General features: G+C 40.4%; 1 protein-coding gene across 1 annotated transcript; it reads left to right on the top strand.

Annotated features, from left to right (window-relative positions):
- The first annotated feature begins 1229 nt into the window (after positions 1-1229).
- LOC120981570 (fibrinogen-like protein 1) lies at positions 1230-22788 on the top strand. The gene is made up of 6 exons (XM_040411108.1): positions 1230-1379; positions 20178-20199; positions 20316-20407; positions 21067-21187; positions 22198-22383; positions 22496-22788. Exons 1-6 carry the CDS (start codon positions 1230-1232, stop codon positions 22786-22788), a joined length of 864 nt encoding a protein of 287 aa, XP_040267042.1.
- Positions 22789-22894: the final 106 nt, after the last annotated feature.

Below are 22894 nucleotides of genomic sequence, written 5' to 3'. Positions count from 1 at the left end.
GTCCAAGCAGGACCGTGGCAGTCAGGGTGCTGGTGAAGGATGACCAGAGAGACAGTACTGCCCAGAGGATGCCATCTGCCCATCTCTGCTGTCCATATACCAGGGTAGGCCTGGTATATGGACAGTAGAGATGGGCAGATGGCATCCCAGAGAGGCAGTACTGTCTCAGTGTCCCTGGTCATCCTTCACCAGCACCCTGACTGTAGTGCAGTGCCATGGTGCCATCTGCTTGGCAGCCTTGGCCTGGCTCTCATGGCACTGACTTGCACAGTGGCACTTCACTCATATTATCATATATTACCCCTAAAGCCTGCCTGCCCTCAGCCCAAGCCAACACAGTACACTAGTCACTACTGACCTAATTACACACTCAGGGTGGGACTTTGGGACTCTGGGACAGTGACACTGACTGTCACTCCCTCTGTCTCAGGGTCGCTTGAATCACTGTCTTTAGGCTGGACTACAGTCTACTACTGATTCAACGACAGTGCGGCAGCCATCTTCTGCTTCTTCTTGCTCCGGCTCCTGGCTCCGCACTGTCTTTCCCGCCTGGAAGGTGGGCGGAGCCTATCGGGAACTGCCGTGTGCGCCCCGCCTCGCCTCCTCACTCTGCTCTGCAGCCGGGCGCTGTGTGAAAAAAACAACAACACAGCGTCGGTGATTTAACTTGTGCCAGCCCAGCGGACAGCGCCCCCCTGCAATGTGGCGCCCGGGGCAACGGCCCCCGCCCACCCCACGCTACGCCCCTGCGTGTATTACACACTGTAATACACTTACAGCCTTCCTGCCTGTGAGATCCAGCCAAATATTTGCCAAACAAATATTTGCCAACACAATAGAAGGTAGAAATAAACCTTCTACTGGTCGGGTCTCCATGTTGGCCATGACACAGGTGAGACCCAGTGTTTATATCTCGGTGGTGAGCGCCAAACACCATTCAGATTTGCAGATCCACAGGCGTGACAAGATTTTCAGTGCTGAATGTGCTGCCGTGCTGATTGGTGCAGTTTCTTCCATCTCCAAGGAAGGCATTTCCTACAATGGAAAATATAAATTATATATTTTAAGTCTTTCCTCAACAATTTTTTCTGTATCATTTCTCATTTTGACATTTTTTTTAATGTATTTTGTTCTCTATACACTTACCGGCTGTACCAGAGTAATTTCCTGCTGACAATTTATAGTAGATGCTTGCATTACCTATTATAACGGAATCGTATCTTGGCTTCATGGCCATCGAAGTCTCTGATGCTGATGTGCAGTTTGGAAGGTCTTCCTATCTGGTTTGTCAGGGTGTAAATGTACTTGAGGTCAAGCCAGTGTTCACCTTTATCAACAAAAAGCGTCAAGTACATGAGGGGATGAAACTGGAGAACTTGGTGATTCACAAATATATTGACAAAATTGGAAGTTGAAATTATAAATTGTCAGTTGAAAGGGTGTGTCTGTCTTGGTAAGTGATGGCTGACCAGTGTGGCTCTGACAATAGGGACCCTTATCTATCATGAGAATGAAAGGGCCAACTCCATTCGTCATTGTCCTTGAACAGCTCTACAGCCACCCATAGAATGGCTACTCACCCCTATAAGCCAGAAACCAATAGTAAATTCGATCTACAAAGTGCTTCGGCCCTTTTATTATCTTGGTAGATGAGGGTCCCTAGGGTCACATCCACATTAGTCAGCCAGTGATGGCATATCCTAGGGATATAGCATTACTTAACCTATATAGAAACACCCCATTCGATTGAGAATTTCGCTCAGTTCAATGTTACTATTCCCGCGTCGGAAACTAGCCTCCCTAGCATCACCCGCGATGCTAAAGAGGCTCATTCCCATTGTGGCCTGCTATTGGCAGTCCGCCCCCCCCCCCCGCAACCCCACCCCCCATTGTCGGATGCTTTTATCCACGCAACGGGAAGATGCAGCGGTGATCGTGTGGGCATCAGAAGCAACGTGGGTGTCCCGGGGAGCGAGCTAAGTACAATCTGTGTAAGGGGGGGGGGGGGGCATTTTTGGGTTTGGAAAACCCCTTTAAGGCCTAAGCATATTCTCTTTCTTTTTTTTCCCCCAATTTTTTCATAACTTTCTTTTTTCTTTTAGAAAATTTGTTCATCTCAAATCGATTCGCTCATCTTTAGAAATGAGAAGGGTCTATTTGTGAATTAATGATTCATTTTTGTAAAACTAAAATATTTTAATGACACTAAATGGTTTATTATATCTATTAATATAGTAATGTGATTTAAAATTACAGATAAAATAAAAAATAAAATAGGAAGATTTTTTCATGGATAAAGACTTTCAGTCTGGTCATGATTTTGTCAGGAGCCAAAAACTTAAAAGCAGCAGAAGAAAAGAAAGACACTGAACCTATCGATTGTACCAAAGCAAGATATAACTAAAGCCAACATAATACACACAGTAGACTGGAAAAACGACTATGTGGAATATTCCATGTGACCAACAACTGCCCTTTACCTGGAGACTCTTGGTTTGCAGTTCTGTTCATTTAGGATGAGACCTTCATTTTTATTTATGCTAATTAAGCATTAGTCATAAAAAATTTCATTGATATACTCGTTATGTTGTTAACAGGACAAGTCTTCTTTTCTACTCTTGGAATACTGAAATGGTAACCACAGGCTGAATAAGGATGTTGACTTATCCCAATGGTTGTGTACATACAGATTTTTTTTTTTACATTTTTCTTAAGGCTTTTGCCACATTTCTTTTTGTAAAACTACCAGAAAATATTTTTTGCCATTTTGATAAAAAAAAAGGTAAGAAGAAATGTGGCAAACAGGGCTAATTAAAGGAACGTCACCCAGGTCTAGCGTCTTGGAAGGGGGGGGGGGGGGTCTACACTACCATTGGGAAAGTAGAGGCCTTGATAAAAGCCAGCCCTGGTGGGTTGATTTTCCAGAATAATATGTATGGGGGGTTGTTTCAAGACTGTTTATATTGGATTTCAATATGTCAATCCTCTGTTCTAATGGACATAACATTAAAAAACATGCACACAGCCAAAATATTTCAATTAGAGAGGACATCACCTGTGAGTCACTGGAGATGACTGACATAATAGTTATTTGTAATGCTTATGTCTGTACAATGTTGTATTCGCTTGTAGCCCTGATATTTAACCAGTATATGGTCAGTGTATGCCAATATTGGTGCTTAAGTTGGTCTTTGTAGAGTAGTATGGTATATCCTGTAATGGCTACAGCACTATGTAGTACTACATTTGTTGTCAACCATTTCCATGTACCAGTCTCTATAGGGTCTGTAGAAATAAATCTCCATGTTCCATAGTGATTGTTATAGCTCACACTGGGTCTTGACCCCATTGGGGTTCACAAGCTAATTTCTAAATTAACCTACCTGCAAGTTTTTGGCAAGTGGAGGGAAAAAAGAGTAACCAGAGGAAACCCATAGAAACATAAAGAGAACATATATTATGAATTCCATGCAGATGTTGCCTTTGGTCGGATTTGAACCCAAGATCCCAGTGCTGCAAAGCACCAGCTTTAGCCACCAGAGATGAGTAAATTTCTACCTCCAGAACTTTAATCAAATAGCAGCTGCTTCTACCACCAACAGATTTTAGGTTTTGAAGGAGGCTAGAGTGACAGCAACATCAGAGGTGCCCTTTAAAGGGGTTCTTTACCCCAACATCATCTATCAATGTATCAATGGAGAGTCCACACACTGTCATGCACATAAGAATCGGCAGATTCAGCTAGATTTACTCTTGGGTGTATGGTCACCTTTAGTCATTGGGAAAGTTGTTATCTACTGACCATGTTAAATTCCAGACTTCTCCCAAGCCATAACTGGTTTGATCAGAAAAGCTAATCACATTCCCCTTATCTCTCTAACCGTCCTGACAATCCTTACACTAGGACATTTCTTCATGTTTTTTGTTCTTTGATGCCACCCCTGAAGCACCCTTCCCCTGGGACCAGACAGAAACCAGTAATAAATGATAGGAAATAAGAGATGTAGTCTTGATATGGGGTTCATGGAGTCATAGACTTTCTGTCTGCCACCATATGGCACCTTTATATGGCTCTGTATTATGGAGGCTCCTCCCATGAAATAGAGCGTATAGGGGAGAATACCTCTTATATGTGGCATCCAAAGAAGCATGTCATAACACTTGTCAAACTGGTAAAATTCTGTGTGAAGTCAGAGGTACAATTAGGCCTTATATATTTGGCGTTATTGTGCATAAATCCTAAGGCTGTGGTATTTTTGTGGTTTCCAATGTGATTTTTGGCACTAGGGCAGGATTAAATGCATTTGTAGTCCACCGTTTTCCATTACATAGAGCTCAGCACATGTAACCAGTGATGGCTCAGTGGCTAGTAGAGTCAAACAAATCAATTCTAAAAATGTGGAACTTGACTCCAATTTTTGAAAAAGTTCTGATTCTACCGAATACAGAGAGAGAGAGAGAGACTTTTCCAGGCAATCAAAGCACTTCGATTGAGATAAAAATTGATTAGTAACCTTATGTGTCACCCCCAATTCCTCATAGATTGTAAGCTCTTGTGAGCAGGGCCCTCAATTCCTAGTGTTTCAGTTGTACAGTATATTAGCCAGTTACGTTGCAATGTCTTTTATTTTGTACATGAATCCTCTGAATTTGTAAAGCTCTGTGGAATATGGTGGCGCTATAGAAATAAAGATTATTATTATGGGGTTGATTTGGACCAAATCAAAGGCAACATCTGTATGGTTTTTGTATGTTCTCGTCATATTTACGTGCTCCACTGGATAGGGGATAGCTATCTGGTTGGTGGGAGTCCTACCACTTACAAAAACAGGAACCCTGTATCCTGTGGAGACCCCCCTGAAATTGAAGGAGGCGCTGGTTGCAAAAGCGTGCCAGAACTCCATTCATTTCTATGGACGAGCCATAGATAGCCGAGTACAGTGCTCGGCTATCTTCAGCGTTCCCATAGAAATTAATGGAGTGATGGTGAACATTTCCAACCAACCACACCATCTATTTAGGGGGAGACTTAACAGGGTACAGGATCCTCATTATTTTGATCAGTAGAGGTCCCAGGGGTAGGACCCCAACAATCTGGTAATTATCCAATATTCTGTGAATAGAGCATAACTTGTTATAACCATAAACCCCTTTATTCTAGAATTCAGATACCAATATGAGGGATGACAATCACTGTATGGGGCTGTGGAACATGGAAATTAATAAAAATAATAAAATATAGATACTAATCTGTATATAGTGATTTGTACAGGCCCCATAGAGACTGGTACATGGAAATGGTGGACAACAAATGCAGTTCTACACAGTGCAGAAGCCACCACTATGCAATGACTAATATAACCAATAATACTGCCATAAAGTGAACATATAGTGGTCACATACGAGGACTTCACAGGTGGTCCACACAAGGGAATAAAGCATTTTTAAGACATAGGCAGAACATACAACATTTACGCCAGTCATCTCCAGTGGCCCACAGCTGTAATGCTTTGCTTTAGTTAAGAAAAAATACTTAACTCATTCACTTGCACACACCGCAGCAGTCACTCCTCTCTTGATTAAAAAGGACCTGTGCTTAACGTGATGACATCATCATGCTGAGCGCAGGTTCTTTTGGCAGGTCCTTTTCAATCAAGATAGGAGTGACTGCTGCTGTGTGTACAAGTGGATGAGGTATTTGAAAAAAAAATTTAAACCCCTAAAAGGCCATATTGTTCTAGTCTATCTGTTTTTAATGGCCTTCAGACACTTCTGACTAAGCGGCCATTAAAAACGGTCCCATTGATTTCAATGGAGCACGTCGGGCCGCAAAAATGGCCAACAGTAGGAGGTCCTATTTTTTGACGCCCACTGTTCACTGGCCGTTAAAAAAAAGCTAACAATGTGTGACTGCTTTTACTTAAACGGCCATCACACGGTTATTTTTTAACTGTTGTGTGCATGTAGCCTTAGTTTTACAAATATATTTGAGGGATTCTATATCTCCTTATGAAGAATGCCTTAACCGGAGTGAGAGGTTTAACAGGCGAAGCAATGCTCCCCTGGAATTCTGGGAAGAAGTTATGCAAATGAGCTCTTAGCAAGCTCTGCCTCTGATGCCACCAGATGTAAGGTAGCTACATGGCAAAAACTGTAACAATAAATTCTAAAAATCACCAAGTATGTACACAGCCATATGGATAGGTCAGCCCCTATTCAGCCTGTGGCCACCACTTCAGTATCCCAAGGGTAGAAAACATTTTTTTATGTCCATGACATGGGTATATTGATGACTTTTTTTTAATAAACAATGCTTAATTAGCATTAAAAAAACATGAAGGTCTTATTCTAAATGAACAAAACTGTCAATCAAGACTCTCCAGGTAGAGGGAAGTTGTTGGTCACATGGAACATTCCACATAGTCGTCTTTCCAGTCTACTATGTGTATTGTGTTGGATTTAGGTCCATTTTTCTTTGATAGACTGAGTGTCTTTTTTTCTTCTGCTGCTTTTAAGTTTGTGCCTCCTGAAAAAAAACATGACCTCAAGGGAAGTCATTATCCATAAGAAAACCTTCCTATCTTTGTTTGGCTGGTTTCAAGCACAAGGGCAAAACCATGAGGAATGTTGACCTCAACCCTGTGGGAATTGGTGACATTGGCTTAGAATTTTAAAAACGCAAAAAAAAGTAATAAAATAAACTAGACTGGTTTCTAAAAAATTGAAAAGGAAAGTTTTAATATGATCAATATATTATTTAATATAATTAAAGATATCATAAACCATAGAGTGTCTATAATACCTCAGTTTTATAAAAATGAATCATTGATTCAGAAACAGACCCTTGAATATTTGAGTTGAATTTTGTAAAAGGGAGATAGAGAAAATTATAAGAATTTTTTTTTTTTTTTTAAGATATAGTGAGTCAAAACTACTGATCAAGAGTCTCCAGGTGAAGGAAAGTTGTCAGTCACATAGAATATTCTACATAGTCGTTTTTCCAGTTTACGTCATGTATTGTGTTGGTTTTAGTTCTATCTTGCTTTGAACTTATGTTGTAGTACAAGTCATAGGTTCATTGTCTTTCTTTAGTTCTACTGCTTTCATGTTTGTGGCTCCTGACAAAATGGGAAGTCATTATCCATGACAAAATCTTTCTATACTTCATTGTTTGGCTGGTTTCAAGCATAAGAGCAAAACAATGAAAAATGCTGAGCTGAACTCTATAGGAACTGGTGAAATGACCTGAGAAAATAAAAATCTAAAAAAAAAATTCATTTCTAAGAAATCGAAAAGCCATGTTTATGTTATCTATGTATTTTAAATAACATTAATATACTTACAGATATCCTAAACCATTTTGGTGGTATTAAAATATTTCAGTTTTATCAAAATTAATCATTAATTAACAAACAGACCCTTTAATATTTACATTCATTTCTGGAGATGAGCAAATCAATTCTAAACAAATTGAATTTGAGCTGAATTTAGTAAAAAAAATGAAAATTATAAAAAAAGAAAGTGAAAAATAGAGAAGGACAAAAGAAAAATAGCTGAGTCCTAGGAGACCTCAGAATGTCATACATCAATTTTTAGGCCAATTGAAGCACTTTAGATATGGGTCAAATTTAACCATATCCCCTGAAGCAAATCTTCCAACTTATTCATTATTATCTAACCAGAAATTTATTTGATTTTGCTTTGATTTTGAAATACAGTAGAATTATGATTTTTTTTTTTTATTGCAGAAGTCCGAACTAACTGGCACAAATAAATTATATTAAAGCTTTGTGGCTTTTAGATTTGAATTGGTTATTATAGCTATATACTTCTATAAAAAAAAAAAAAAAAATCACTTTTTCCCCAAAAAATCTCTAAAAAAACAATAAGGGGTCCCCCCCCCACATAACTCTTGCTGACTTTAACGTCCCCCCGATCACTACAGAAATACAGCGCCCCATACCTCTTACATCCAGTGACGTCTCCTTTGATGTAGATGTTCTCTGTCCTCGTCTTCTCCTTTCAGACCTTCAGACCAGACCACCATTTTGTCGCCATTTTCCGTCTCTGCAGCTTGACAACAAAAAATAAAATCTTAGTTTACTACTTTTCCATCATCCTCCCATCCTCTGGACAAATCATCCTACTACCCCCACTACTGTGCCACTGTGCTCCCCAATAATATACTGTAGAAACAGATAATATCCCCTATATTACTAGTACCACACAGAGCCCCCCATATAAAATACCCCTTCTTTGTGGCCTCAATAGAAGCCCCCATAGTGCCCCATAATAATGTGCCAGTATCAAGTGCCTCTCTTCCACCCCCCATGTGCCAGTAAGAAGTGCCTCTCTTCCACCCCCCATGTGCCAGTAACAAGTGCCTCTCTTTCCCCCCATGTGCCAGTAACAAGTGCCTCTCCATGCCCCCCATGTGCCAGTAACAAGTGCCTCTCCATGCCCCCCATGTGCCAGTAACAAGTACCAAACCCCCCATGTGCCAGTAACAAGTGCCAACCCCCCATTTGCCAGTATCAAGTGGCAACCCCCCACCATGTGCCAGTATCAAGTGCCAAACCCCCCCATGTACCAGTATCAAGTGCCAAACCCCCCCATGTGCCAGTATCAAGTGCCAAACCCCCCCATGTATCAGTATCAAGTGCCAAACCCCCACATGTACCAGTATCAAGTGCCAAACCCCCCCATGTGCCAGTATCAACTGCCAACCCCCCCCCCCCATGTGCCAGTATCAACTGCCTCCCGCTCCCCCCATGTGGCAGTATTAGATAGTCCGGTATAAAAAAAAAACAAAAAAACACTTATACTTACCTCTATCACACAGCGATGCGATGCAGGCCTCTTCGGGCCTGTGTCCCGCGCTGTGCGGCTCAGGCGGCGCGGCCTTGTGCTGGCAGCCTATCAGAGGAACAGGGAAGGGATATGATTTAGCTCCCGGAAATCTAAACACGGTATAAGGGTCCCATCTTTTTTTTTAACAAAAAAGAAGCTGGCAGCCACTGGTGACTTAGATTGTCTAATATGTCTGTTTGCCAAACTCTCGGTAATATACTCTCGCATAGCTACTCTTTCGGGTTGGGAAAGATTATACAACCGAGTCTTTGGCAATCTAGCTCCGGGAATAAGGTTGACCGGACAATCATACTCTTGGTGAGGGGGTAACTCCTGATCTCCACCCTCAGACAATACGACAGAAAAATCTGAAAAAAACGGGGGTAACACCTTAGTGGATACGACAGAAAGTGATGCGCCGAGACAGTTGTATATACAGAAATAACTCCAATTACTGATCTGTCTTGCTTGCCAATCTATGGTAGGATTATGTCTGGTCAACCATGGTAAACCTAGCACTAGAGGGGCAGGCAAACCCTTCAGTACAAAACAAGAAATGGACTCAACATGGGAATCACCCACCCTCAAATTAATATCATGCACCATAAGAGTCAGACACTTTTGCGAGAGAGGGGTGGAATCAATAGCAAAACACAGATATCCCCTTTTAATGTGCTTGTTTTAAAACCATGACTCTGAACAAACTGATAGTCCACAATATTAACCCCTGCACCACTGTCAACAAATACTTCCAATTCAATATTTTCAGAGTCTAGCGCCACCATGGCAGGCAGGAGAAATCGGGTACTACTGGTAAAAGACAAAAATACCTTCTCTGACTCCCCACCCACACTGCAAAGAGTAAGAGAACTAGACCCATTAGTTACAACTTTTTTTTTTTTCCTTTTTCACCTTGAGGTTTAATGTAAGGACATACGTTACTAAAATGTCCTTCTTTACCACAGAAGAAACAAAGTCTTCTCTGAACCCTGAATATCCTATTACCAGGACCTGAAGAGACCTGTCCTAATTGCATAGGCTCATCACCAGACACAAGCTCGAGTGTCTCTGTACCCCGCGGGACAGAAGAGGCTGTTTCCCCATATGGTAGTGCATCCTGAGTGAGGGGAACCTTGCATCTATCTCTCAGGCGTATATCAATCCGTACGGCCAGGGACATGGCTGCCTCCAAAGAATTAGGGTTTTCGTGGAATGCCAGGGCGTCGTTGAGTCTCTCAGACAGCCCTTGACAGAATTGACTACGGAGTGCTAGGTCATTCTACTCCGAGTCAGTCGCCCATCTCATATTGTTCTGAATCATAAATTCAGAATAATATGACTCTGCAGAACGTTCTCCCTGACTTAAACTACGCAGCTTAGATTTGGCCAGAGAAACTCGGTTCCCAATCCCTCCGATCGGTAGAGAAAATGCTCAGGACTGAGCATCACCTTTCAGCAGAGAAATAATAATCCCCACTCTTTGATTTTTATCCCCAGAGGAGAACGGACTCAGTCGAAAAAAAAGTTTACAAGATTCTCTGAACCGAACAAAATTATCACTCCCCCCAGAAAACCTATCTGGGAGGGCGACTTTAGGTTCAAGGCTGCCCTGGTTCCCACTGACGGAACCAGACGCCTGAGAACTCTGAAACTGTGCAACTGAATTACGGAGGTCAGCTACCTCCAAAGATAATCCCTGCATGCGATCCACCAGTGCATTAACAGTATCCATATCTGCACAAAGCAAGAAAAATAATGACCGTGCGGGCGGTTGATAATGTCATGGCAAGTGGGGATAAGAGGAACACCAAGTAAACAAACAGCAACAGGTAAACAGACTAGGCCCCAAAGCTAGGGAGGAGGGAATGGTAACCTCCTAACAATCCCTGACTGCTGACAGTATGAGCAAGTCCTGATGGTGAACGAACTCATACGCTGGAACCTAAGCCCTGCTGACACTGTAGCAAACCCTAACTTAGGGAGCGGGGAATGAGACAGCCGGTACCTTCCACCGTGAAGGGCCCAGCATTTCCCTGAGACCTAGAAGCAACACACGCACAAAGGAGAAAACAGGAGGACTTAGCTTGAGACGAGCGGGAAGTAGAGGATCCACAAACAACCAGTAGAGAACTCCAGAAGGAAAATATCAACCGCAAAGTCAGCAGTAGGAGGCGGACTTAAACAGAGCCTCTTAAACAGCTAACGAGCAGAACCTGTGGAAAGGTGGAATCCTGCCCACAACAACAAACAGAAAGGAAAGACAGAAAGACCTGTCAGATAGACTCATGTGCTGCAAGTCTATCTGATCTTCTCAGATCCCTCACAAGGCAGGCAGTGACAGTGAGATGACTACAGCAGACGCAATGGACCAACCCGACGTCCCGTCTGGGAGTGTGACCGTGGTCACCACACTATCTTCCCTGATATGCAAATAATGGTCCCAATGGACCACTGAGCTATACATATATTTGTTTTGGCCTTATGTGTTCATTACCATTTATGTTTTCTGACTAGAAAGTACAACTGAAGGACCAATATTACTAGCTCTGTTTAACCCATACGGGACATTTATCTATTCATGTGCTATACATTGGGGATGTCTAATTACCTTGACATCTATTTATATAGTTGTATAGTAGACAGACAGGTAGAATATTATGATGTAATATCTTGATTAAGTGGATCAGTGTATTATAAATGTCTGCCTTTTTTTACCATAATTCCCTTTATATCCCATGGTCATCAATATTAAAAGGGTATTCTCCCTACATATTATTGTCCCCTGATGAGCTGATGCCCTTTGGCACAGTGAAACGCGTTTGAAGAGTTTATTCATTGACCGATACACTGAGATAGATTTTATTTATTTATTATCTCTCTGATATATGAATTGATTTTTTGGTATCTATTTGACATATGAATTGTTTGGATTAATTGAATTAACTAGGTGGCCTATGATCATAGGGATATATATACTTGATTATAAATTGACAAATTGATGAACACTTTGGTGGTGGGAATCTATTTCCTGTATTAAGGGAAAATCTAGGGATATTAGGAGGTTCCAGGAGGTTTCCCTCATCAGAGTGCCTATAAATCCTAAAAAATCACCTTATGGCACTTGATGGTATTTTTAGATTTATCTAATAAAGGTTATGTCTTAGTGGTGATGGTCTGTGATATGTGTGTTTTACAATCCCACTTTACACAATTATCTGACGGTCTATAGGTCAGACATGTAAAAAAAATCCCAGCAGCTGTGTCTTTAAAGGTATATTCTTTTATTGTATTATCCTCTCAAAATGTCCTACAATCAGCCAGGACGGGTTTCGGCAAACATGCCTTTATCAACAGGTAGTTCCTAATACAAAGGCATGTCATATATAAATAGTTCATTGTGCCGCCCAATGACGTCAGACGCCGAAAGCGAGCCGTAATCAATAGTGTTGATCACGAATATTCGAATTGCGAATTTTAATCGCGAATATCGGCACTTTGAGAATTCGCGAATATTTAGAATATCGCAAAATATATTCGTAATAACGAATATTCGATTTTTTTTTAAAATACCAGTTCATTTTATGCGAATTTTCGCAATCAAGAAAATAATGCCTGGAGATCATGAATTCGCGAATTCTCGAATATATGGTGAATATTCGCCCAAATATTCGCGAAATATCGCGAATTCGAATATTGCCCCTGCCGCTCATCACTAGTAATTAACAGGTGGTCATCAATCAAATACAAAGCAAAGCAAAACAACGACTCAGGATCCCGCTCTTAACAGGTATCTCAATCAAACAGATATTATATACTATATAATCATATATAAATACCACTGTATAGACTTGAGGATCCTTCAATGGAGGGTCAGTGTCTAGGGAAATACAATATAACATTATTAGTCATGAAATAGACCAATCAAGAGACAAATTCTCATATAGGCATAATCCCATAGTCCCTATTTAGTCCTTTGGGATGTAATGTATCCAATATGTGGATCCAGTAGGCCTCCCTGCGTAATAAAACTTTCTTGATGTCTCCCCCTCTTCTTGGTCTTTTTACTTGTTTCAATACCTGAAACCTTAGTTGGGCCATTGTATGCTTACATTTGTCAAAGTGATATGGAATGGGTAACCTCAGATTTTTCGTCCTAATAGTGGATTTGTGCTTACCAATCCGATCCCTGATTGTCTGCATTGTTTCCCCAATGTACAGCAAACCACACGGGCATTTTATAAGATAAATCACATTCATGGATTCACACATAAAAAAACTTCCACTTCAAACGCACGCCCTGTGCGGGGATGATGGAAAACGGAACCCTTTATTATGTGAGAACATTGGAGACAAGGGAAGGTGCCCTTCCGCTGTGTTGACAATACACTTTGTTTCAATGTTAGTCTCCTGCTACCCAGCATGGACCAGCTTATCTTTATAATTGGACTTCCTCTTGTTACATATTAGAGGTGAATTTTTGGATTCTTCCACCTGCGGATATGCTGTCCCCAATAAATGCCAGCGTTTCCAAATTGTATTATCAAATCCCGTATTATAGGGATGATACTTATGTACAAATGTCACTCTCAAAGATTTATCTCCCTCATCGGAATCTCTAAGTCTGTCTAAGTCTGCTCTTGTTTCTTCCAAACCTCTAAGTCATCTCATCAAACCTTATCTTTTGTGTTTCAGGATTAGTGACACTACGTTTAATCCTTTGAAATTGGGATTTGGGTATAGCAGGACTATAGAGCCCCCCTTATCCGCAGGTTTTAAGACCAGGTTTTTATCCTCCATTAATGCACGGATAGCCCTTTTCTCTTGTAATGTCACATTTTGTGTCATTCGTAGTTCACCTCCTTTAATAGATTTTTAGAGGATATATTATTAACTAAAGACGGGGCCTCACCTGTGAGCGGGTTTGTATCATCTGGCTTGGACCCGTCCCTGGGTCGGTGTTTGCAGCCCGCCCGCCTCCTCCTTCATGAGGACGCCAACCGCCCCTCCGAAAAAAAGAACGAGTGTCCTGAGGGCCAGTGGACTTGCTTCCTGAGCTGGATGTATAAGACCTTGGTTTGAAGGATCTTCTGTGCCCCGTCTTTAATCGATCCTTTATTCAAATGATAATCCTCAATGTCTCGTAGAAATTTGGACCTTTTCTTATCCTCAGTTTCTTTTCTGTATGTAGCAATATGCAAATCTACGGTTTCTTTTAATTTACCAAATTCTTCTGATGTTAGGGAGTCCCGTAACTGTTGTTCCGTGCTGGAAATCGGATCTTTAATCTGACTTGCCTCTTTCTGTATGCGGTTTATCGTCCTCTCAAAGTCCTTGCAATAGTCCATGTCTTCAGGAAATGAACCCTTAGACCCCTCGGGATCCTATTCACTTTATAATATTCTGCTAGCGTGGTCACACGTAGTTCGTATCAAGTTAATCTTCTGAGCTCCTTTTCCTAATGTCGTTTTTTGTATTCGCTTGTAGGAATATTTAAAAAGTCTGGTGCAGACGTCACCTGTGACAAGATCCTTTCGGCGTCGGTATCGTCAAAGCTCAAAAGGGAAAGCTGCAGTAGGCATCTGGAAGAAGCGGTGCTCGCGCCCAAAGTAGAAGCAGGTAAGGAAGCCGGCCGGCACTCGCTGTATGCACGCCGCACGGGAAAGGAGCAGACTTCAACGTTTGACATGTAAAAAATCCCAGCAGCTGTGTCTTTAAAGGTATATTCTTTTATTGTATTATCCTCTCAATATGTCCTACAATCAGCCAGGACGGGTTTTGGCAAACATGCCTTTATCAACAGGTAGTTCCTAATACAAATGCATGTCATATATAAATAGGTAATTGCGCCGCCCTAATGACGTCAGACGCCCAAAGCGGGCGGTAATCAACAGGTGGTCATCAATCAAATACAAAGCAAAACAAAAACAAAACAACGACTCAGGATCCCGTTCTTAACAGGTATCTCAATCAAACCGATATTATATATTTTATATCCCTTATATTATAAAAATGAGTTTCTGTCTCTGTCTAGACGTCTGTCTGGACGTTCTTTATGCGTGACCAAACAACTGTACCGATCTTCACCAAACTTGGCACACAGGTACATCAGGTGTCCGGGAAGGTTTTAGACCGGGTCTTAGCTCTGTAGGACTTACTATTCCTGAGATTTTCCCCAAAAATGACCTGCAATAGCCAATACAAGCCGGCAAGCCTTTAAACGGACGGGCGCTGTGGAGTTCACTGTTAAAGGGGTGGGCACTGTGGAGGTCACTGTTAAATGGCGGTCACTGTGAAAGTCACTGTTAAAGGGGCGATCACTTTTAAAGGGATGGTCACTGAAAGTCACTGTTAAAGGGGCAGTTACTGTGAAAGTCACTGTTAAAAGGGTGGTCACTGTGAAAGTCACTGTTAAAGGGGCGGTCACTGTGAAAGTCACTGTTAAAGGGGCGGTCACTGTGAAAGTCACTGTAAAAGGGGCGGCCACTGTGAAAGTCACTGTTAAAGGGGCGGTCACTGTGAAATTCACTTTTAAAGGGGTGGTCACTTTGAAAGTCACAGTTAAAGGGGCAGTCACTGTGAAAGTCACTGTTAAAGGGGCGGTCACTGTGAAAGTCACTGTTAAAGGGGCGGTTACTTTGAAAGTCACTGTTAAAGGGGCGGTCACTGTTAAAGTCACAGTTAAAGGAGCGGTCACTGTAAAAGTCACTGTTAAAGGGGCGGTCACTGTGAAAGTCACTGTTAAAAAGGTGGTCACAGTTAAAGGAGCGGTCACTGTAAAAGTCACTGTTAAAGGGGCGGTCACTGTGGAAGTCACTGTTAAAGGGGCGGTCACTGTGGAAGTCACTGTTAAAGAGCAGTCACTATGAAAGTCACTTTTAAAGAGGTTGGCACTGTGGAGGTCTCTGTTAAAGGGGCGGGCACTGTGGAAGTCACTGTTAAAGGGGTGGGCACTGTGAAGGTCACTGTTAAAGGGGCGGCCACTATGAAGGTCACTGTTAAAGGGGCGGCCACTATGAAGGTCACTGTTAAAGGGGTGGTCAATGCTAAAGGGGAGGTCACTGTTAAGGGGGCAGTCACTATGAAGGTCACTGTTAAAGGGGTGGTCAATGATAAAGGGGCAGGCACTGTGAAGGTCATTGTTAAAGGGGTGGACACTGTGGAGGTCAATGTTAAAGGGGCGGCGACTGTGGAGGTCAATGTTAAAGGGGCGGGCACAGTGGAGGTCATTGTTAAAGAGTCGGGTACTGTAGAGGTCACTGTTATGGGGAAACTGACGATATCTTTTTACGACACATGGAAACATAAAATGAAATAGATATTATATACCCGTGCAAAGCTAGGTCCTTCTGCTAGTTCATATATAAAAAATACCACTGTATAGACTTGAGGATTCTTCAATGGAGGGTCAGTGTCTAGGGAAATACAATATAAAATTATTAATCATGAAATAGACCAATCAAGAGACAAATTCTCATATAGGCATAATCCCATAGTCCCTATTTAGTCCCCTGGGATGTAATGTATCCAATATGTGGATCCAGTAGGCCTCCCTGCGTAATAAAACTTTCTTGATGTCTCCCCCTCTTCTTGGTCTTTTTGCTTGTTCCAATACCTGAAACCTTAGTTGGGCTATAGTATTCTTACATTTTTCAAAGTGATATGGAATGGGTAACCTCAGATTTTTCGTCCTAATAGTGGATTTTTGCTTGCCAATCCGATCCCTGATTGTCTGCATTGTTTCCCCAATGTACAGGTACCCAGCATGGACCAGCTTATCTTTATAATTGGACTTCCTCTTGTTACATATTAGAGGTGAATTTTTGGATTCTTCCACCTGCGGATATGCTGTCCCCAATAAATGCCAGCGTTTCCGAATTGTATCATCAAATCCCGTATTATAGGGATGATACTTATGTACAAATGTCACTCTCAAAGATTTATCTCCCTCCTCGGAATCTCTAAGTCTGTCTAAGTCTGCTCTTGTTTCTTCATAGATAGATGGAGGGTATCCCCTCTCCTCAAACCTCTTAGTCATCTCATCAAACCTTATCTTTTGTGTTTCAGGATTAGTGACAATACATTTAACCCTTTGAAATTGGGATTTGGGTATAGCCTTTTTAAGAGATGGAGGATGGGCACTAGTAAAATGGAGAGTGCTGTTTCTATCCGTCTCTTTCCTATAAAAGGCCTGTAGATAAGTGGCCTTGCTGATCTTTTACCACCTTCGTGTCTAAGAAACTTACAGTTTTTTCATCATAAACCAGCGTGAACTAATAATTTTTCCGCAAGATAAGATTGAAAGCACATTTTTCAGAACCAAGGGGAGAACCGCATAGTATGAACAGTGATGTGAGACAATGCGGTCTGCGTTTGTCTGATTTGGGCCTGAAAAATAAAAGCGGGTTTATGCCCCCAAAGGTTTATCATCCTGTTGAGACATATGTGTAACTTGTCACCAGCGAGGTACAGGAGCGGATGGACTCCATTAAAGGAGGTGAACTACGAATGACACAAAATGTGACATTACAAGAGAAAAGGGCTATCCGTGCATTAATGGAGCATAAAATCCTGGTCTTAAAACCTGCGGATAAGGGGGGCTCTATAGTCCTGCTATACCCAAATCCCAATTTGAAAGGATTAAACGTATTGTCACTAATCCTGAAACACAAAAGATAAGGTTTGATGAGATGACTTAGAGGTTTGGAAGAAACAAGAGCAGACTTAGACAGACTTAGAGATTCCGATGAGGGAGATAAATCATTGAGAGTGACATTTGTACATAAGTATCATCCCTATAATACGGGATTTGATAATACAATTCGGAAACGCTGGCATTTATTGGGGACAGCATATCCGCAGGTGGAAGAATTCAAAAATCCACCTCTAATATGTAACAAGAGGAAGTCCAATTATAAAGATAAGCTGGTCCATGCTGGGTAGCAGGAGACTAACATTGTCAACACAGCGGAAAGGCACCTTCCCTTGTCTCCATTGTCTCCAATGTTCTCACATAATAAAGGGTTCCGTTTTCCATCATCCCCGCACAGGGCGTGCGTTTTTATGTGTGAATCCACGAATGTGATTTATCTTATAAAATGCCCGTGTGGTTTGCTGTACATTGGGGAAACAATGCAGACCATCAGGGATCGGATTGGTAAGCACAAATCCACTATTAGGACGAAAAATTTGAGGTTACCCATTCCATATCACTTTGACAAATGTAAGCATACTATAGCCCAACTAAGGTTTCAGGTATTGGAACAAGCAAAAAGACCAAGAAGAGGGGGAGACATCAAGAAAGTTTTATTACGCAGGGAGGCCTAACTGGATCCACATATTGGATACATTACATCCCAGGGGACTAAATAGGGACTATGGGATTATGCCTATATGAGAATTTGTCTCTTGATTGGTCTATTTCATGACTAATAATTGTATATTGTATTTCTCTAGACACTGACCCTCCATTGAAGGATCCTCAAGTCTATACAGTGGTATTTATATATGAATATATAGTATATAATATCTGTTTGATTGAGAGGATAATACAATAATATAATAATACAGTAATGTCAAAAGTGACTGTCACATATAAAGCTATGGATGGTAGATGGATTGTACTGTTGTTCTTTAAAGTAAACCATGGTCCAAATATTATCCATTTTTGGTGGCAGATGCCTTCTTCTCTGTCTTCTGAGAGCATTGTCTGAATCAAATCATAAAAGATTCTGATTGGGCTGGGATATGATTTTTTGGGGAAATTATATACATAATTATATACATATGAAATATACATACATAGTTGAAATGAGTTCTATTATATTTGTATACATATATATTACCGTAGAATTATAGATATTAATTATGGGCAGTTTTTAGATATTAAGTATAGAAAATAGTAATTACAACATTCAGAAATACAGAAATGAACATGAAACCGCCTTGGAGACATACAGGTGAAACTCGAAAAATTTGAATATTGTGCAAAAGTCCATTTATTTCAGTAATGCTAATTAAAAAGAATTGCATTAATGCAGCTTAAAATTTGAATTTTGTGAAAAGGTTCAATATTCTAGGCTCAAAGTGTCACCCTCTAGTCAGCTAATTAATCCATACCCCCTAAGCAAAGGGGACCTCAAAATTGTGACTCTGGGGTTTCATAAGCTGTAAGCCATAATCATAAAGGCTTGGAATCTCTCACTTTGCCTGTAATGAGTCTCATGTTAGTTTCACCTTTTAAGTTGCATTACTGAAATAAATTAACTTTGCACGATATTCTAATTTTTCGAGTTTCACCTGTATAACTTGTAGTGTTAATGGCTCTAATTGTACAAAAAAACAAAGACTAATGAAGCGTCTTCTGATTTGCTGGTTCTTGACTCCACCCTTGCACTTAGGAGTATAAAAAGGGATGACAGCAAGGAGTAGTATGTTGTACTCAGCTCCAGTGTAGGTGATCTGGACCTTGGCTATACTGAGTAAGTACCTCAGGAAGATTCTACTTCCTAAGATTTTCTCTTTTGAACCTGATTCATTTAACTTTATACACAATTTCTAATTTTATGTTTTACACCAATCTAATATTTGCAAGTTGTTTTTATTATTTTATTATCTTCTTCCAATATCATCCTGTCAAAATCCGATTTTTTTTTCATTTTAGAAAAAAATACAATTATTAATTAGGATTCTTACATTTTCAGGATCAGAACCATGACATCCATGAACCTTTTCAGATGTCTCTTATTATGGAGTTTTTATCTCCATCAAACTACGTCACAGGTGAGAACTTTTTTGTTTCATAAATTAATACATTGAAAAACTATTTTATTTAGTTTTTCACTACCATTTTTTAAGATTTAATGAATTTAAGATTTAAATACTCAAAGTAGATCTAAAATATATAGATCTCTCAAGAAAAGATACAACTATATATGTACATGGAAGGATATCATGATAAGCTAAAAGAATGGGTCCTCTAGAGATGACCATGTAATGTGTATGGTGGTGTCTTGACTCTCTAAAGGCAGATGTCTGGTGAAAGAAGGATTGGGAATGTTGATTGTAACCTGCCAGATCATTTGTTCTAATGGGAGATAAACCAGCAGAGGCTCCTGGCAGTGACTTAATTCCCTCTCAGCCAACCTGAGCATCCATGTGTATGTGAAAGTCAGAAGAACAGCGGTCTGCCAATCCAAGTTTTGGCATATCAGTAGATGGAAAAGTACTAATATTGGAATATATTTGAACTATCTTTATAATGATATTGTGTTAGTGATGTAAATTTGCTTAAACAAGTCTAATATTCTATAATGTCTCTGTGATTACAGGGTCAATCTGAAGTGGTTCAAGGTAAGATACTTACTATTTACAAAAAAATTATTTTTGTCAATGTGTACATTTTAAAAGCAGCAGCGAATAATGAGTCTCTTCTTAATGCATTGATATTCTCCTCTTATTTTCGGTAGGATATGACTGCTCGGATATATGGCAAAGAAGTAATATTAGTACCAGTGGAATATACATGATAAAACCAAAGGAAGCTGAATTATCTTTCCCGGTAAGACAGTGAGAAGAATCCTGGACTTTATCGAAAGGTGTTGTCCAGCTTTTTTTTTTTAAATGATCACCTATCATTAGGATCTGTGAAGGTCCAACACTTCACACCCCCACCAATCAGCCTTTCTGTGTAGCTCCATTGCTGTAAATTAGCACCAGAACTATACCACACTGTCGACATCGTAGTGGAGGTAGCTCACCACTACAGTGCTGCTCCCATTGAAGTCAAGTCAGATCAGAAACTTGGGCCATGTACCACTGTGAAAGGCTGAAAAGCAAGACTAGCTTACATTATGTGTTTAAAAATAGATCAGTGAGAGCAATTACAATAGCAAAATGTACCCTTTTGGCAGATTGTCGTGATCCTATGCTTTATGAGGAGAGCTGGCACATGTCTGTCAAGCCAAGAATGGAGATTTGAGATCCCTTGTTTTTGGCAGCTGTAGAAGTTCAAGATATTGGATCCCCCACCTGTGTGTCTGATTGACAAGCTATTAATGTAAAAGACAGGTTGTCATTGGGCCAACCATTTTGATTCTTTTACATAGTGTTTTGAAAACAATTTAGAATATAATTTCCAAAATCATAATTATTACATTATTTCCTTACATTAAGAAAATAATAAGATTTACAATTAAGATAATTATGCTCCCATTTAAGGTATACTGTGAAATGTCTGAAAATGGTGGCTGGACTCTAATTCAAAGACACAATGGAGCCGATGGATTGAGTTTTGAGAAAATGTGGAAAGAGTATGAAAATGGATTTGGCAACCTCGAAGGTAAGTGAGAAATTATATATATATTTATAGATATATATATATGATCTGGGCACACTCTGTTTTTCTATTTTTACACTGATTCTGAATGCCATAAAAAAAAAAAAACATTAAACAAAAAAAAAATAATCATACCTACCTCACCAATCCCGCACAACTAAAGTTCTTACACATTCTGGGTCCCCTGCAGGTCTCTTCCACTAGGTCCCTCTTAAGACACAAGAAATTACTTGTGGTCAATGCCCAATTGAGTGGTATTTCCTGTGTGTTAAGACAGGCCAACACGCAGAGACTGACCTGGGAAATAGGAAATCGATGAAGTGGTTGTATATTTTTCTTCAAACCATATTATGTTAATGGACCTTTCGAAGTTAATTATATTTTTATACATTTTTTAATCCCCCCCCCCCCCCCAAATTATTGTAATTGAGGCAGGAATTCACAAGAAAAATTTCCCCCTTCTGAAAAATCTCTACTATGACATTTACAACTGTTATTAAACACTGATTTGAGTTATTGCGTTTCATGGACTAAACTATCTTTATAAAGGATGGGTTCTTTAGACTTAAAACAAAAAAACTAAAAAGTTGACTTATTTTACTATTGGTTACCAACAGTAAAATTGGAGGCGTGCTTCTCTCTAGGTAACAGATGCTGCATCCTTAGGATAAGCCATCACTTGCTGACCGGTGTGGATATGGTCCTAGGGGCCCTCATCTATCATTACAAGACTAAGGCCCTTTGTCCATCAAGTTTACTATTGGTTACTGGCTTATAGGGTTAAGTAGCAGTTCTCTGGGTGGCTGTAGAGCTGTGCAAGGACATTGATAAAGGATTCTCATGAAAGATAAGGGTCCCTATCGTAGGAGCCACACTGGTCAGCAAGTGATAGCATATCCAATGAGTATGTCATTACTTTTCTACAGAATTATCCAATTTTGTCAATATATTTGTATATCACCACGTTCTCCGGTTTCACCCTCTCATGTACTTGACTATTTGTATTTATTAAGGTGAACACTGGCTTGGGCTCAAGTACATTTATGCCCTGACAAACCAGAAGGACAGGTCCTCCCAACTGCACATCAGCATAGGGGACTTTGATGGCCATGAAGCTTATGCAAGATATGATTCCTTTAGCATAGCCAATGCAAGCAGCTACTATAAATTGTCAGCAGGAAATTACTCGGGTACAGCCGGTGAGTGCATAGAGAAAAAAAATACATAAAAAAAATGTGAAAATGAAAAATCATACAGTTAAAAACTGTTGTGGAAAAATGTAATGTGCATAAATTATATTTTCCATTGTAGGAGATGCCTTCCTTGGAGATGGAACAAACGGCACCAATCAGCACGGCAGCACATTCAGCGCTGTAGATCTTGCCACTGACAATTGTCACCCATTTTGTATGCTTGGGGACATCATTTACCTCAGCTGTAGTAAACAATTCAGTGCCGGCTGGTGGTTTAACGCCTGTGGATCTGCAAATCTGAATGGCGTTTGGCGCTCACCACCAAGATATAGATACTGGGCCTCATCAGTGTCGTGGCCAACATGGAGACCCAGAGAGTCCCTGAAATTCAGTAAAATGTATGTGATCTAACAGTAGATGTTTTTGTTTTTTTAACACGATCATTCTGTAATTTATAATCTTTTTTTTACAAATGTTGTTATAGTGTATCATTTTCAGTTTTTGTCTGAATGTATTA

This window comes from Bufo bufo, chromosome 11 (genome assembly GCF_905171765.1).
Source record: "Bufo bufo chromosome 11, aBufBuf1.1, whole genome shotgun sequence".
Classification (NCBI taxonomy): domain Eukaryota; kingdom Metazoa; phylum Chordata; class Amphibia; order Anura; family Bufonidae; genus Bufo; species Bufo bufo.
This window is presented reverse-complemented; position numbering and strand designations above follow the sequence as displayed.